This window comes from Tachyglossus aculeatus, chromosome 3, assembly GCF_015852505.1.
Source record: "Tachyglossus aculeatus isolate mTacAcu1 chromosome 3, mTacAcu1.pri, whole genome shotgun sequence".
In the NCBI taxonomy this organism is placed as follows: domain Eukaryota; kingdom Metazoa; phylum Chordata; class Mammalia; order Monotremata; family Tachyglossidae; genus Tachyglossus; species Tachyglossus aculeatus.
In genome coordinates, this window is record NC_052068.1 from 451,763 (window position 1) to 469,908 (window position 18,146).

The following is an 18,146-nucleotide window of genomic DNA, read 5'->3' on the forward strand; positions in this document are numbered from 1 at the left end:
CGCCGCTAATCTCCTCACCGTACCTCGTTCCCGCCTGTCCCGCCATCGACCCCCGGCCCACGTCCTCCCCCGGGCCCGGAATGCCCCCAATCCCTCTGCCCATCCGTCAAGCTAGCTCTCTTCCTCCCTTCAAGGCCCTACTGAGAGCTCACCTCCTCCAGGAGGCCTTCCCAGACTGAGCCCCTTCCTTCCTCTCCCCCTCGTCCCCCTCTCCATCCCCCCATCTTACCTCCTTCCCTTCCCCACAGCACCTGTATATATGTATATATGTTTGTACATATTTGTTACTCTATTTATTTATTTATTTATTTTGCTTGTACATATCTATTCTATTTATTTTATTTTGTTAGTATGTTTGGTTTTGTTCTCTGTCTCTCCCTTTTAGACTGTGAGCCCACTGTTGGGTAGGGACTGTCTCTATATGTTGCCAACTTGTACTTCCCAAGCGCTTAGTACAGTGCTCTGCACACAGTAAGCACTCAATAAATACGACTGATGATGATGATGATCTTTGTGTACAAGAAGCATTCATTCATTCAATCGTATTTATTCATTCATTCATTCATTCACTCAATCAAATTTATTGAGGGTTTCTGTGTGCAGAGCACTGTCATAAGCACTTGGGAAGTACAAATTGGCAACATATAGAGACGGTCCCTACCCAACAGTGGGCTCACAGTCTAGAAGGGGGAGACAGAGAACAAAACAAAACATATTAACAAAATGAAATAAATAGAATATGTACAAGTAAAATAAATAAATAGAGTAATAAATATGTACAAATATATATACATATATACAGGTGCTGTGGGGAGGGGAAGGAGGTAAGATAGGGAGGATGGAGGGGGGAGGAGTGGGAGAGGAAGGAGGGGGCTCAGTATGGGAAGGCCTCCTGGAGGAGGTGAGCTCTCAGTAGGGCCTTGAAGGGAGGAAGAGAGCTAGCTTGGCAGATGTGTGGAGGGAGGGCATTCCAGGCCAGGGGGATGATGTGGGCCGGCGGTCGATGGCGGGACAGGCGAGAACAAGGCACGGTGAGGAGATTAGTGGTGGCAGAGGAGCGGAGGGTGCGGGCTGGGCTGGAGAAGGAGAGAAGGGAGGGGAGGTAGGAGGGGGCGAGGGGATGGACAGCCTGGAAGCCCAGGGTGAGGAGTTTCTGCCTGATGCGCAGATTGATTGGTAGCCACTGGAGATTTTTGAGGAGGGGAGTAACATGCCCAGAGCGTTCCTGGACAAAGACAATCCGGGCAGCAGCATGAAGTATGGATTGAAGTAGGGAGAGACACGAGGATGGGAGATCAGAGAGAAGGCTGGTGCAGTAGTCCAGACGGGATAGGATGAGAGCTTGAATGAGCAGGGTAGCGGTTGGGATGGAGAGGAAAGGGCGGATCTTGGCAATGTTGCGGAGCTGAGACCGGCAGGTTTTGGTGACGGCTTGGACGTGAGGGGTGAATGAGAGAGCGGAGTCGAGGATGACACCGAGGTTGCGGGCTTGTGAGAAGGGAAGGATGGTAGTGTAGTCAACAGTGATGGGAAAGTCAGGGAGGGGGCAGGGCTTGGGGGGGAAGACAAGGAGTTCAGTCGTGGACATGTTGAGTTTTAGGTGGCGGGCAGACATTCAGATGGAGATGTCCTGAAGGCAGGAGGAGATGCGAGCCTGGAGGGAAGGGGAGAGAGCAGGGGCAGAGATGCAGATTTGGTTGTCATCATAATAGAGATGATAGTTGAAGCCGTGGGAGTGAATGAGGTCACCAAGGGAGTGAGTGTAGATCGAGAACAGAAGGGGACCAAGAACTGACCCTTGAGGAACCCCTACAGTAAGGGGATGGGAGGAGGAGGAGGAGCCTGCAAAGGAGACTGAGAATGAACGGCCGGAGAGATGAGGAGAACCAGGGGAGGACGGATACTGTGAAGCCAAGGTTGGATAGCGTATTGAGGAGAAGGGCGTGGTCCACAGTGTTGAAGGCAGCTGAGAGGTCGAGGAGGATTAGGATAGAGTAGGAGCCGTTGGATTTGGCAAGTAGGAGGTCATCGGTGATCTCTGAGAGGGCAGTTTCCGTGGAATGTAGTGGACGGAAGCCAGATCAGAAGGGGTCGAGGAGAGAATTGGCATTGAGGAATTCGAGGCAGCGCGTGTAGATGACTCGTTCAAGGAGTTTGGAAAGGAATGGTAGGAGGGAGATAGGGTGATAACTAGAAGGTGAGGTGGGGTCAAGAGAGGGTTTTTTTAGGATGGGAGAGACGTGGGCATGTTTGAAGGCAGAGGGGAAGGAACCAGTGGAGAGTGAGTGGTTGAAGATGGAAGTTATGGAGGGGAGAAGGGACGGAGCGAGAGATTTCATGAGATGAAAGGGAATGGGGTCAGAAGCACAGGTGGCCGAAGTACCACTTGAGAGGAAGGAGGAGATCTCCTCTGAGGAAACTGCTGGGAAGGATGGGAGAGTAGCGGAGAGCGTTGAGAGCCGGGGGGAGTGACTTTGGGGAGCTCAGACCTGATGGATTTAATTTTATTAATGAAGCAGGCCAGATTGAGCGCTTACTACGTGCAGAGCACTGTACTAAGCGCTTGGAAAGTACAATATAACAATAAAGAGAATCCCAGCCCACAAGGAGCTCACAGTCGGTGGGGGGGTGGGGGCGGGGAAAGAGACATACATCAAAACAGCCTTACTTATTTACTTACAGGCATCGACATAAATAGAATTATAGATATATGCATATAAACATCAGTGTTGTGGGGCGGGGAGAGGGGGAAGAGCAAAGGTCGAGGCAATGTGGAAGGGAGGGGGAGCTGAGGAAAGGGGGTCTTATTCTGGGAAGGCCTCTTGGAGGAGGTGTGCCTTCAGTAGGGCTTTGAAGGAGGGAAGAGTGATTGTCTGGTGGTTTTGAGGAGGGAGGATGCTCCAGGCCAGAGGCAGGACATGTGCCAGGTGTCGACGGTGGGACAGGAGAGATCGAGTCACACTAAGAAAGTTAGCACCAGAGGAGCGGAGTTTGCGGGTTGGGATGTGAGAAGCGAGGTGAGGTAGGAAGGGGCAAGGTGATGGAGAGCTGTAAACCCAATGGTGAGGAGTTTTTGATACGGAGGTTGATGGGCAACTGCTGGAGATTTTTGAGGAGGCGGGGTGACATGCCCAGAGCGTTTCTGTAGAAAGATAATCCGGGCAGTGGTGTGAAGTATGGACTGAAGCGGGGAGAGGCAGGAGGTTGGGAGGACAGAAAAGAGGCTGATGCAGTAATCCAGTCGGGATAGTCATTCATTCATTCATTCATTCAGTGTGCAGAGCACTGTACTAAGCACTTGGGAAGTACAAGTCGGCAACATATAGAGACAATCCCTACCCAACAACGGGCTCACAGTCGAGAAGGGGGAGACAGACAACAAAACAAAACATGTAGACAGGTGTCAAAACCGTCAGAATAAATAGAATTATAGCTATATGCACATCATTAACAAAATAGAGTAGTAAATATGTATAAATAAAATAGAGTAATAAATCTGTACAAATATATACAAGTGCTGTGGGGAGGGGAAGGGGGTAGGGCAGAGGGGGAGACGGGGAAGAGGAGAGGAAAAAGGGGGCTCAGTGTGGGAAGGCCTCCTGGAGGAGGTGAGCTCTCAGTAGGGCTTTGAAGGGAGGAAGAGAGCTAGCTTGGCGGGTGTGCGGAGGGAGGGCATTCCAGGCCAGGGGGAGGACGTGGGCCGGGGGTCGATGGTGTGATGGGCGAGAACGAGGGATGGTGAGGAGGTGAGCGGCGGCAGAGGAGCGGAGGGTGAGGGCTGGGCTGGAAAAGGAGAGAAGGGAGGTGAGGTAGCAGGGGGCGAGGGGATGGACAGCCTGGAAGCCGAGAATGAGGAGTCTTTGCTTGAAATATGATTGAATGAATGAATGATAGGATAGGACAGGATAGGATAGGATAGGATAGGATAGGATAGGATAGGATAGGATAGGATAGGATAGGATGAGTGATTGTACTAACGTGGTAGCGGTTTGGATGGAGAGGAAAGGGTGGATCTTGGCAATGTTGCGAAGATGAGACTGACAGGATTTGGTGATGGATTGGATGTGTAGAGTGAATGAGAGAGCACAGTCAAGGATGACACCAAGGTTATGGGCTTGCAAGACAGGAAGAATGGTTGTGCCGTCTAAAGTGATGGGAAAGTTCGGGAGAGGACGGGGTTTGGGAGGGAAGATAAAGAGAAGCAGCGTGGCTCAGTGGAAAGAGCACGGGCTTTGGAGTCAGGGGTCATGGGTTCAAATACCAGCTCTGCCAACTGTCAGCTGTGTGACTCTGGGCAAGTCACTTAACTTCTCTGTGCCTCAGTTACCTCATCTGGAAAATGGGGATTAAGACTGTGAGCCCCTCGTGGGACAACCTGATCACCTTGTAACCTCCCCAGCGCTTAGAACAGTGCTTTGCACATAGTAAGTGCTTAATAAATGCCATTATTATTATTATTATTAAGAGCTCTGCCTTGGACATATCAAGTTGGAGTTGGTGGGAGGACATCCAACTAGAGATGTCCTGAAGGCAGAAGGAGATGCGAGCCTGGAGGGAGGGAGGGAGAGAGAACAAGGGAGGAGCTGCAGACTGGGGTCTCTTTCCACTGAGCCACCCTACTTATTCTTATGCCATAGGACCTTATTATCCCAAAAGGCTCCCATTGTCTGATGAGCCTTCCTGGATTCTCTTATCGTGTTGACAAAATACGTAACGAAAATATGTGCTGTGGCAGAATGGAGTGTGTTGGTTTCATTTATTTTGTTTCCCTGGGGAGGGTGGCTGGGGAAAAAAAAGTCAGGTAGTGAACTGTAGTGAATGCTTTTAAAATATTAATCCCAAATCGAATATTTGAACAGCACCAAGAATACTAATCACATTAGTAAAAAATTGTTGGGGAATAACGCAAGCAAAATGATAGCGATCTAGGGGTTCGATGGGAAATCTGAACGAAAGCGATGCTTTATCCAGTTGCCCCGTGTTTTAGAAGGTAATTAAAGTACTACGAAAAAAGGTCTCTAAAGGAATCCAGCTGTCACGATAAATGCTCTTGTTTGTAATGCAACCTTATTATCTAAAGCCTGAGACTTCCCAGACTGAGCTCCCTTTTCCCTCTCCTCCCCCCATCCGCCCCTGCCCTACCTCCTTCCCCTCCCCACAGCACCTGTATATATGTTTGTACAGATTTATTACTCTATTTATTGTACTTGTACATATTTACTATTCTATTGATTTTGTTAATGATGTGCATCTAGCTTTACTTCTATTTATTCTGATGACTTGACACCCGTCCACATGTTTCGTTTTGTTGTCTTTCTCCCCCTTCTAGACTGTGAGCCCGCTGTTGGGTAGGGACCGTCTGTATATGTCGCTGACTCGTACTTCCCAAGTGCTTAGTACAGTGCGCTGCACACAGTAAGCACTCAATAAATACGATTGAATGAATGAATCCGCATAGAGATGAGAGTTAAAGCCGTGGGAGTGAATAATAATAATAATAATAATAATAGTAATGGCATTTATTAAGCACTTACTATGTGCAAAGCACTGTTCTAAGCACTGGGAAGGTTACAAGGTGATCAGGTTGCCCCTCGTGGGGCTCACAGTCTTAATCCCCATTTTACAGATGAGGTCACTGAGGCACAGAGAAGTTAAGTGACTTGCCCAAAGTCCCACAGCTGACAATTGGCGGAGCTGGGATTTGAACCCCTGACCTCTGACTCCAGAGCCCGGCCTCTTTCCTACTGAGCCACGCTGCTTCTCTGTGAATGAGTGAATGAGTTCTCCAAGGAATGGAGAATATTATATTCTTTCCAGCGCTCAGTACAGTGCCCTCTACAAAGTAACTACTCAGTAAATTCCAATGATTGATTGAACCCAAGAGCCGCCCTTAGGCCTTATGTATTTTATTTTATCCCGTTCCTCACCACTTACACATCTACATTTCAATTGGATGTTCATTGGTGTCTTCAAGTTGTTGTTATTGGGTCCAGGAAGTACTTCCCCATTTTTTCCTCCCATAGGACCTGTTACTTTCATTCATTCATTCATTCATTCATTCATTCATTCATTCATTCATTCAATCGTATTTAATAATAATAATAATAATAATGATGGTATTTGTTAAGCGCTCACTATGTGCAAAGCACTGTTCTAAGCACTGGGGAGGTCACAAGGTGATCAGGATGTCCCACGGGGGGCTCGCAGTTTGAATCCCCATTTTACAGATGCAGTAACTGAGGCACAGAGAAGTGAAGTGACTTGCCCAGAGTCACACAGCTGACAGTTGGTGGAGCCAGGTATTTATTGAGAGCTTACTGTGTGCACAGCACTGTTCTAAGCACTTGGGAAGTACAAGTCGGCAACATAGAGAGACAGTCCCTACCCGACAACGGGTCTGCGTGGCTCAGTGGAAAGAGCCCGGGCTTTGGAGTCAGAGGTCACGGGTTCAAATCCCTGCTCCGCCACTTGTCAGCTGTGTGACTTTGGGCAAGTCACTTCACTTCCCTTTGCTTCAGTTACCTCATCTGGAAAATGGGGATTAAGACTGTGAGCCCACCGTGGGACAACCTGGTCACCTTGTAACCTCCCCAGCGCTTAGAACAGTGCTTGGCACCTAGTAAGCGCTTAATAAATGCCATCGTTATTACTATTATTAAGGGGGAGGCCGACAACAAAACAAAACAAGTAGACAGGTGTCAATCCCATCAGAGTAAACAGAGTTATAGCAATCTACACATCATGAATAAAATCAATAGAGTAATGAATCTGTACAAATGTACAGAAGTGTTGTGGGGAGGGGAAGGGAGTAGGACAGTTAGGGAGCGGGGGCGATGGGGAGGGGAAGAGGAGGAGCAGAGGAAAAGGGGGGGCTCAGTGTAGGAAGGCCTCCCGGAGGAGGTGAGCTCTCAGTAGGGCTTTGAAGTGGAGGGATAGATCCAGTTTGGCCGCCATCATCATCATCAATCATATTTATTGAGCGCTTACTGTGTGCAGAGCACTGTACTAAGCGCTTGGGAAGTACAAGTTGACAACATATAGAGACAGTCCCTACCCAACAGTGGGCTCACAGTCTAAAACGGGGAGACCCCCGGCCTACGTCCTCCCCCTCGCCCGGAATGCCCTCCCTCTGCACATCCGCCAAGCTCGCTCTCTTCCTCCCTTCAAGGCCCTACTGAGAGCTCACCTCCCCCAGGAGGCCTTCCCACACTGAGCCCCTTCCTTCCTCTCCTCCTCCCCATCCCCCCCGCCCTACCTCCTTCCCCTCCCCACAGCACCTGTATATATGTATATATGTTTCTATGCATTTATTACTCTATATATTTATTTATTTTATCTGTACATATTTATTCTATTTATTTTATTTTGTTAACATGTTCTATTTTGTTGTCCGTCTCCCCCTTCTAGACTGTGAGCCCGCTGTTGGGTAGGGACTGTCTCTAGATGTTGCCGACTTGTACTTCCCAAGCGCTTAGTACAGGTGCTCTGCGCACAGTAAGCGCTCAATAAATAGATTGAATATTCATTTATTTATTTTATTTGTACATATTTATTCTATTGATATTATTTTGTTATTATGTTCTGTTTTGTTGTCTGTCTCCCCCTTCTAGTCTGTGAGCCCGCTGTTGAGTACGGACCGTCTCCATATGTTGCCGACTTGTGCTTCCCAAATGCTTAGTACAGTTCTCTGCGCACAGTAAGTGCTCAATAAATACGATTGAATATTTATTTATTTATTTTATTTGTACGTATTTATTCTATTTATTTTATTTTGTTAATATGTTCTGTTTTGTTGTCTGTCTCCCCTGTCTAGTCTGTGAGCCTGCTGTTGGGTAGGGGCCGTCTCTAGATGTTGCCGACTTGTGCTTCCCAAGCGCTTAGTATAGTGCTCTGCGCACAGTAAGCGCTCAATAAATACGACTGAATATTTATTTATTTTATTTGTACATATTTATTCTATTTATTTTATTTTGTTAATACGTTCTGTTTGGTTGTCCGTCTCTCCCTTCTAGACCGTGAGCCTGCAGTTGGGTAGGGACCGTCTCTAGATGTTGCCAATTTGTACTTCCCAAGCGCTTAGTACAGTGCTCTGCGCACAGTAAGCGCTCAATAAATACGATTAAATATTTATTTATTTATTTTATTTGTACATATTTATTTTATTTTGTTAATATGTTCTGTTTTGTTGTCCGTCTCCCCCTTCTAGACCGTGAGCCCGCTGTTGGGTAGGGACCGTCTCTAGATGTTGCCAACTTGTCCTTCCCAAGCGCTTAGTGCAGTCCTCTGCGCACAGTAAGCGCTCAATAAATACGACTGAATGAATGAACGACCGGATGACCTTGGAACCTCCCCGTCGCTTAGAACAGTGCTTTGGCACATAGCAAGCGCTTAATAAATGCCACCATCATTATTATTATTGATTATTATTAATTATTATCACCGCTCGTTCACTCAGGGCGTCCGTCCGCCCTTCGGACCCTGAGGGAGGGGGAGGGGCGGAGGGGTCGAGGGGCTGGGGGAGGGGGAGGGGCGGGCTGTCCTTCCCAAGCGCTTAGTCCATCATCAATCGTATTTATTGAGCGCTTACTGTGCGCAGAGCACTGTACTAAGCGCTTGGGAAGTCCAAGTGGGCAACATATAGAGACGGTCCCTACCCAACAGCGGGCTCACAGTCTAGAAGGGGGAGACAGAGAACAAAACCAAATATACTAACAAAATAAAATAAATAGAATAGACATGTACAAGTTAAATAAATAAATGAATAAGTAGAGTAACAAATATGTTCAAACATATATACATATATACGTCCCCCTCTCCATCCCCCCATCTTACCTCCTTCCCTTCCCCACAGCACCTGTATATATGTATATATGTATATATGTTTGTACAGATTTATTACTCTATTTATTTATTTTACTTGTTACCTATCTATTCTATGTATTTTATTTTGTGAGTATGTTTGGTTTTGTTCTCTGTCTCCCCCTTCTAGACTGTGAGCCCACTGTTGGGTAGGGACCGTCTCTAGATGTTGCCAGCTTGTACTTCCCAAGCGCTTAGTACAGTGCTCTGCACACAGTAAGCGCTCAATAAATACGATTGATGATGATGATGACTGTCTCTAGATGTTGCCAACTTGGACTTCCCAAGCGCTTAGTACAGTGCTCTGCACACAGTAAGCGCTCAATAAATACGATTGATGATGATGGTGGCCGTCTCTATATGTTGCCTACTTGTACTTCCCAAGCGCTTAGTCCAGTGCTCTGCACACAGTAAGCGCTCAATAAATACGATTGATGATGATATACAGTGCTGTGCGCACAGTAAGCGCTCCATAAAGACGATTGAGTGAATGGATGAATGAAAGGATGGATGGATGAATGAATGAGGGAGGGGGAGGGGCGTAGGAGCCGGGGGAGGGGGAGGGGCAGAGGAACGGGGGGGTGGGGTGGGGCGGGGCGGGCTGTCCTTCCCAAGCGCTTAGTCCAGTGCTCTGCACACAGTAAGCGCTCAATAAAGACGATTGAATGAATGAATGAATGAATGAATGAATGAATGAATGAATGAATGAATGGAGGGGGAGGGGCGGAGGAGCCGGGGGGCGGGGCGGGTTGTCCTTCCCAAGCGCTTAGTTCAGTGCTGCTATTGGGTAGGGACCGTCTCTATACGTTGCCAACTTGGACTTCCCAAGCGCTTAGTCCAGTGCTCTGCACACAGTGAGCGCTCAATAAATACGATTGATGATGATGATGATGCTCTGCACACAGTAAGCGCTCAATAAAGACGATTGGATGAATGGATGGATGAATGAATGAATGAATGAGGGAGGGGGAGGGGCGGAGGAGCCGGGGGGCGGGGGGAGGGGGAGGGGCGGGTTGTCCTTCCCAAGCGCTTAGTCCAGTGCTCTGCGCACAGTGAGCGCTCAGTAAAGACGACTGAGTGAATGAATGAATGAATGAATGAATGAATGAATGAATGAGGGAGAGGGCGGGGCGGAGGAGCCGGGGGGCGGGGCCGAGGGCTGAAGGGGGGGAGGGGTGGCTGAGGGAGGGGGGAGGGGGAGGGGCGGGCTGTCCTTCCCGAGCGCTTAGTCCGGTGCTCCGCGCACAGTGAGCGCTCAATAAAGACGATTGAGTGAATGGATGAATGGATGGATGAAGGAATGAGTGAATGGGTGAATGGATGAATGAAGGAATGAGGGGGGAGGGGCGGAGGGGCCGGGGGAGGGGGGGGGGCCGAGGGCTGAGGGGGGGGGAGGGGAGGGGGCCGAGGGCTAAGGGGGGGGGGGAGGGGAGGGGCGGGCTCTCCTTCCCAAGCGCTTAGTCCAGTGCTCCGCGCCCAGTAAGCGCTCAATAAAGACGACTGGATGAATGGATGAATGGATGGATGAATGAATGACGGAGGGGGAGGGCCGGAGGAGCCGGGGGGCGGGGGGAGGGGGAGGGGCGGGTTGTCCTTCCCGAGCGCTTAGTCCAGTGCTCTGCGCACAGTGAGCGCTCAGTAAAGACGTCTGAGTGAATGAATGAATGAATGAATGAATGAATGAGGGAGAGGGCGGGGCGGAGGAGCCGGGGGGCGGGGCCGAGGGCTGAAGGGGGGGAGGGGTGGCTGAGGGAGGGGGGAGGGGCCTGGCGGCGGGGCCGACGGGCTGGGGGAGGGGGAGGGGCGGGCTGTCCTTCCCGAGCGCTTAGTCCGGTGCTCCGCGCACAGGGAGCGCTCAATAAAGACGATTGAGTGAATGGATGAATGGATGGATGAAGGAATGAGTGAATGGGTGAATGAAGGAATGAATGAATGAGGGGGGAGGGGCGGAGGGGCCGGGGGAGGGGGGGGCCGAGGGCTGAGGGGGGGGGGAGGGGAGGGGCGGGCTCTCCTTCCCAAGCGCTTAGTCCGGTGCTCCGCGCCCAGTAAGCGCTCAATAAAGACGACTGGATGAATGGATGAATGGATGGATGAATGAATGACGGAGGGGGAGGGCCGGAGGAGCCGAGGAGCCGGGGGGCGGGGCGGGCTGTCCTTCCCGAGCGCTTAGCCCAGTGCTCCGCGCACAGGGAGCGCTCAGTAAAGACGATTGGATGAATGAATGAATGAACGAGGGAGGGAGGGGGAGGGGCGGAGGAGCCGGGGGGCGGGGCCGACGGAGTGAGGGGGGGAGGGGCGGGTTGTCCTTCCCAAGCGCTTAGTCCAGTGCTCTGCGCACAGCGAGCGCTCAATAAAGACGATTGGATGAATGAATGAATGGATGGATGGACGAATGAATGAATGAATGAGGGGGGAGGGGCTGAGGGAAGGGGGAGGGGCGGGTTGGGGTTCCCAAGCGCTTAGTCCGGCGCTCCGCGCACAGGAAGCGCTCAATAAAAAGGACTGAGTGAATGGATGAGTGGATGAATGAATGACGGAGGGGGAGGGGCGGAGGAGCCGGGGGCGGGGCCTAGGGAGGGGGGAGGGGCGGAGGAGCCGGGGGGCGGGGCGGGGAGGGGCGGGGCGGGCTGTCCTTCCCGAGCGCTTAGTCCGGCGCTCTGCACACAGTGAGCGCTCGATAAAGACGATTGGATGAATGAATGAATGGATGAATGAATGAATGAGGGGGGGAGGGGCGGAGGAGCCGGAGGGCGGGGCGGAGGGAGGAGGGTTTGGGGGCGGGGCCTAGGGGGCGGAGGGAGGGGGAGGAGCCGGGGGCGGGGCGGAGGAGGGTTTGGGGGCGGGGCCGAGGGGTGGGAGGAGCCTGAGGGCGGGGCTGAGGGAGGGGGCGGGGCCGAGGGGGGCGGGGGGAGGGGCGGAGGGCAGAGGGAGGGGGAGGAGCCGGGGGGCGGGTCCGGAGCCCCCCGTCGGCTGGGGCCCTCCGGCCCTGTCTATGTCGCCCCCTTGGCCTGCCCGACCGCTCCTCGGGGCGGTGCTCGGCGCGCCGGCAGCGCTCGGGATAAGGCGATCGAGGGGATGGATCGATGGATGGAGGGATGGAGGGATGGAGGGGGGAGGGGAGGGGCGGGGCGGGGCGGAGGGAGGGAGGGAGAGGGGTGGGTTGGGGGAGAGAGAGGGAGGGAGAGGGAGAGGGAGAGAGGGAGAGGGAGGTGAGGGAGGGAGAGGGAGAGGGAGGGGAGGGAGGGAGAGAGGGAGAGGGAGGGGAGGGAGGGGAGGGAGCGGGGCCCATGGCGGCGGCGGGGGCGGTGGGAATGAGGGGCGGGGCTGAGGGAGGGAGAGGAGGCCGAGGGCTGAGGGACGGGGGGGAGAGAGAGGGAGGGAGAGGGAGAGGGAGAGGGAGGGGAGGGAGGGAGAGGGAGGGGAGGGAGGGAGCGGGGCCCATGGCGGCGGGGGCGTGGGGGGAGCGTCTGTCGGGGCTGCAGGCCGTGCTGCTGGACATCAGCGGGGTGCTCGTCGACGGCGACCACCGCCGCGTCAGGCCCATCCCCGGGGCCCCCCGGGCCCTACGACTGTAAGGCCGGCCGCCACCGGGCCGGGACCGGATCGGACCGGATCGGACCGGCCCGGACCGGACGGGCGGGCCCACGGGGGGCCGGCGGGCGCGGGCGGGGGGCCAGGAGAACAGCGGGGACGAATGACAAATGACGACGGATAATAATAATGATAATAATGGCATTTGTTAGATTGTGAGCCCACTGTTGGGTAGGGACTGTCTCTATGTGTTGCCAATTTGTACTTCCCAAGCGCTTAGTACAGTGCTCTGCACATAGTAAGCGCTCAATAAATACGATTGATTGATTAAGCGCTTACTATGTGCAGGGCACTGTTCTAAGCGCCGGATACCAATGGCATTTAGAAAGCGCTTACCGTGTGCAAAGCACCGGGGAGGTTACAGGGGGCTCCCAGTCTTCAGCCCCATTTTACAGGTGAGGTCACCGAGGCCCAGGGTATCGATCCATCGTATTGATTGAGCCCTTACTGTGTGCAAAGCACCGGGCTAAGCGCCTGGGAAGGACGAGGTGAAATGGCCTCCCCAAAGTCACAAAGCTGACGGGTGGCGGAGCCGGGATTTGAACCCATGATCTCTCACTCCAAAGCCCGGGCTCTTTCCACTGAGCCACAACCCTTCCACATTATTATTATGATGATGATGATGGTGTCTGCTAAGCGCTTACTACTACTAATGATGGCATTTATTAAGCGCTTACTCTGTGCCAAGCACTGTCCTAAGCGCCGGGGAGGTTACAGGGTGATCGGGCTGCGCCACGGGGGGCTGTCTTCATCCCCATTTTAATAATAATAATGATGGCATTTATTAAGCGCTTACTATGTGCAGAGCACTTCTCTAAGCACTGGGGAGGTTACAAGGAGATCAGGTTGTCCCACCGGGGGCTCACAGTCTTCATCCCCATTTTCCAGATGAGGGAACTGAGGCCCAGAGAAGTGAAGTGACTTGCCCAAAGTCACCCGGCTGACAATTGGCGGAGCTGGGATTCGAACCCATGACCCCTGACTCCAAAGCCCGGGCTCTTTCCACTGAGCCACGCTGCTTCTGATGAGGGGACTGAGGCCCAGAGAACTGAAGTGACTTGCCCAAAGTCACCCGGCTGACAATTGGCGGAGCTGGGATTCGAACCCATGACCCCTGACTCCAAAGTCCGGGCTCTTTCCACTGAGCCACGCTGCTTCTGATGAGGGGACTGAGGCCCAGAGAACTGAAGTGACTTGCCCAAAGTCACACAGCTGACAATTGGCGGAGCTGGGATTCGAACCCATGACCCCTGACTCCAAAGCCCGGGCTCTTTCCACTGAGCCACGCTGCTTCTGATGAGGGGACTGAGGCCCAGAGAACTGAAGTGACTTGCCCAAATTCACACAGCTGACAAGCGGCGGAGCCGGGGTTTGAACCCATAATAATAATAATAATAGTGATGGCATTTATTAAGCACTTACTATGTGCCAAGCACTGTCCTAAGCGCCGGGGAGGTTACAAGGTGATCGGGTTGTGCCACGGGGGGCTCAGTCTTCATCCCCATTGGACAGATGAGGGAGCTGAGGACCAGAGAACTGAAGTGACTTGCCCAAAGTCACCCAGCTGACAAGTGGCAGAGCCGGGGTTTGAACCCATAATAATAATAATGGTATTTATTAAGCGCTTGCTATGTGCAAAGCACTGTCCTAAGCGCCAGGGAGGTTACAAGGTGATCGGGCTGCGCCACGGGGGGCTCGGTCTTCATCCCCATTTCCAGGTGAGGGAACTGAGGCCCAGAGAACTGAATTGACTTGCCCAAAGGCACCCAGCTGACAAGTGGCAGAGCTGGGGTTTGAACCCATAATAATAATGGCATGTATTAAGCGCTTACTATGTGCAAAGCACTGTCCTAAGCGCCGGGGAGGTTACAAGGTGATCGGGTTGTGCCACGGGGGGCTCGGTCTTCATCCCCATTTACAGATGAGGGGACTGAGGCCCAGAGAACTGAAGTGACTTGCCCAAAGTCACCCAGCTGACAAGCGGCGGAGCTGGGGTTTGAACCCATAATAATAATAATAATAATAATAATAATAATAGCATTTATTAAGCGCTTGCTATGTGCAAAGCACTGTTCTAAGCGTCAGGGAGGTTACAAGGTGATCGGGCTGTGCCACGGGGGGCTCAGTCTTCATCCCCATTTTACAGATGAGGGGACTGAGGCCCAGAGAACTGAAGTGACTTGCCCAAAGTCACACAGCTGACAAGCGGCGGAGCCCGGGTTTGAACCCATAATAATAATAATAATGGTATTTATTAAGCGCTTGCTATGTGCAAAGCACTGTCCTAAGTGCCGGGGAGGTTACAAGGTGATCGGGTTTGCCACGGGGGGCTCCGTCTTCATCCCCATTTACAGATGAGGGGACTGAGGCCCAGAGAACTGAAGTGACTTGCCCAAAGTCACCCAGCTGACAAGCGGCGGAGCTGGGGTTTGAACCCATAATAATAATAATAATTATAATAATAATAATAATGGCATTTATTAAGCGCTTGCTATGTGCAAAGCACTGTTCTAAGCGTCAGGGAGGTTACAGGGTGATCGGGCTGTGCCACGGGGGGCTCAGTCTTCATCCCCATTTTGCAGATGAGGGGACTGAGGCGCAGAGAACTGAAGTGACTTGCCCAAAGTCACACAGCTGACCAGTGGCGGAGCCGGGGTTTGAACCCATAATAATAATGGCGTGTATTAAGCGCTTACTATGTGCAAAGCACTGTCCTAAGCGCCAGGGAGGTTACAAGGTGATCGGGTTGTGCCACGGGGGGCTCAGTCTTCATCCCCATTTATAGATCATCATCATCATCAATCGTATTTATTGAGCGCTTACTATGTGCAGAGCACTGTACTAAGCGCTTGGGAAGTACAAATTGGCAACATATGGAGACAGTCCCTACCCAACAGTGGGCTCACAGTCTAAAAAGGACTGAGGCAAAATGGGACATCCCCATTTTGCAGGTGAGGGAGCTGAGGCACAGGGGAGTTGAGTGACTCGCCCAAGGTCATGCAGCAGACAAATGGCAGCAAACCTTCCACCTCCCAGGCCCGTGCCCTATCCCTATGCCATACTGCTTATCTATCGATGGTTATCGATCGATCTCTGGTATGTACTGAGCGCCCGCTTGCTTTGTGGAGAGCCCCGCACAAAACGCTCGGGAGGGTCCACTCCAACAGAGTTGGTCGATGGGACCCCTGCCCACAAGGAGTTTAGAGGAGGAGTTGAGCGTTAAAAACAGATTATTGGATTGGTTTCATCACACCCCACGGACAAACGTTTTCAGCCAATGCCTGCCAATGACAAAGAAATCAATCAATCAATCGTATTTATTGAGCGCTTACTGTGTGCAGAGCACTGTACTAAGCGCTTGGGAAGTACAAGTGGGCAGCATATAGAGACGGTCCCTACCCGACAACGGGCTCACGGTCTAGAGGGGGGAGACAGACAACAAAACATGTAGACAGGTGTCAAAATCACCTCTTTAGCTAGCACTCTGGCGAATGTGGTATCGATCAGCCGATCACTCGTATTGATTGAGCGCTTCCTATGTGAAGAGCACTGGACTGAGAGCTTGGGAGAGGACACTAGAACATTGGTAGACACATTCCCTGCCCACGGTGAGCTTACGATCTAGACGGGAAAGACAGACATTAATATAAATCAAGAAATCCTGCACAGTACTAAGCGCTTGGGCGGCTATTGTTGCTTGGAGATGGGGTGGAGTGAGAGGGGTGGTGTTCAGTAGTGGCTTGCAGCCATTAATAGTTTTGTGTTCAAATAGGTGTCTAATAGAAAATTAAAGGAAAATTAAAGACCTGTGCAGGGAAGGAGCCTTTTAAGTCTAAGGACTTTTAGGCTGTGAGCCCACTGTTGGGTAGGGACTGTCTGTATATGTTGCCAACTTGTACTTCCCAAGCGCTTAGTACACTGCTCCGCTCACAGTAAGCGCTCAATAAATACGATTGATGATGATGAGCCTGGCCTAATGGATAGAGCACGGGGGAAGAGAGTCAGAAGGCCCTGGGTGTTCTAATCCCGTCTTGGCCACTTATCTGTTGTGACCTTGGGCAAGTCATTTTACTTCTCTGTCCCTCAGTTCCCTCATCTGTAAAATGGGGGTTAATAATAATAGTAATAATAATAATGGCATTTGTTAAGCGCTGACTATGTGCCAAGCACTGTTCTAAGCGCTGGGGAGGTTACAAGGTGATCAGGTTGTCCCACGTGGGGCTCACAGTCTTAATCCCCATTTTTATGATGAGGTAACTGAGGCACAGAGAAGTTAAGTGACTTGCCCAAAGTCACACAGCTGACAAGTGGCAGAGCCGGGATTTAGATTAAGACTGAAGATTAAGACTGGGATACCTTGTATCCACCCCAGCGCTTAGTACAGTGCCTGGCACAAAGTAAGCACACACTTAGAGAAGCAGCGTGGCTCAGTGGAAAGAGCACAGGCTTTGGAGTCAGAGGTCATGGGTTCGAATCCCGGCTCCGCCACATGTCTGCTGTGTAACCTTGGGCAAGTCACTTAACTTCTCTGAGCCTCAGTTACCTCATCTGTAAAATGGGGACTAAGACTGTGAGCCCCACGTGGGACAACCTGGTCACTTTGTATCCCCCAAGTGCTTAGAACAGTGCTTTGCACATAATAAGTGCTTAACGAATGCCAACATTATTATTATTATTATTATTGTTAACAAATACCACAGTTATTATTACCAAGTGCTTCGAGGTGGAGGGAGGGGTGAATAAAAGGTGCAAATTCAAGCACGAGGGTGACGCAGAAGGGAATGGGAGATGAGGAAATGAGGGTCTAGGTGGGGAAAGGCCTCGAGGAGGAGATGGGGGATGGAGAGGAGATGGAGATGGCCTTTAACGAGGCTTTGAAGGTGGGGGAGAGTGATCATCTGGCAGATATGAAGAGCAAGGGAGTTCCAGGTCAGAGGCCGGACATGGGCGGTGAGATAGATGAGCTTGAGGTACAGTGATACATCATCAATCGTATTTATTGAGCGCTTACTGTGTGCAGAGTACTGTACTAAGCCCTTGGGAAGTACAAATTGGCAACATAAATACAGTGAGTAGGTTGGCATTAGAGGAGGCTAGTGAGCATGCTGGGTTGTAATAGGAGAGCAGCGAGGTAAGATAGGAGGAGGCAAGGGGATTGAGTGCTTTAAAGCCAATGGTGAGGAGTTTCTGTTTGATGCAGAGGTGGAGGGGCAACCACTGGAGACTCTGGAGGAGTGGGGAAATGTGGAGTGAATGGTTTTGTAGAAATGTGATCCAGGGCGCAGAGTGAAGTCTGGACTGGAGTGGGGAGAGACAGAAGGCTGGGAGGTCAGCAAGGAGGCTGATGCAGTAGTCGAGGTGGGAGAGGCTAAATGCTTGGATTAACGGGGCAGCAGTTTGGATGCAGAGAAAAGGGCCGACTTTAGCGGCGTCGTGAAGTTTGAACCAATAGAACCCTTCCCTCCAAGGTTTGATCTAGCTAGGAGTGAAATCTAGACTGTGAGCCCACTGTTGGTAGGGACCGTCTCTCTATGTTGCCAACTTGTGCTTCCCAAGCGCTTAGTACAGTGCTCTGCACACAGTAAGCGCTCAATAAATACGATTGATTGATTGATTGAAAAGGCTGGGTTTTTGTCAGTAGTGTCATCATCTTGACTTTTGTCCCCTTGAAGGTACTGGTTTTTCTATGCCCGACG

General features: G+C 51.6%; 1 protein-coding gene across 1 annotated transcript in view; it reads left to right on the forward strand.

The window, feature by feature from the left end:
• The first annotated feature begins 12,299 nt into the window (after positions 1-12,299).
• The window catches only part of LOC119925625 (phospholysine phosphohistidine inorganic pyrophosphate phosphatase), a 57,981-nt gene continuing 52,134 nt past the window's right edge, over positions 12,300-18,146 (forward strand). The window contains exon 1 of the mRNA XM_038743969.1: positions 12,300-12,430. Within this exon, the coding sequence (XP_038599897.1) occupies positions 12,300-12,430 (131 nt within the window). The remainder of the gene's footprint in view (positions 12,431-18,146) is intronic.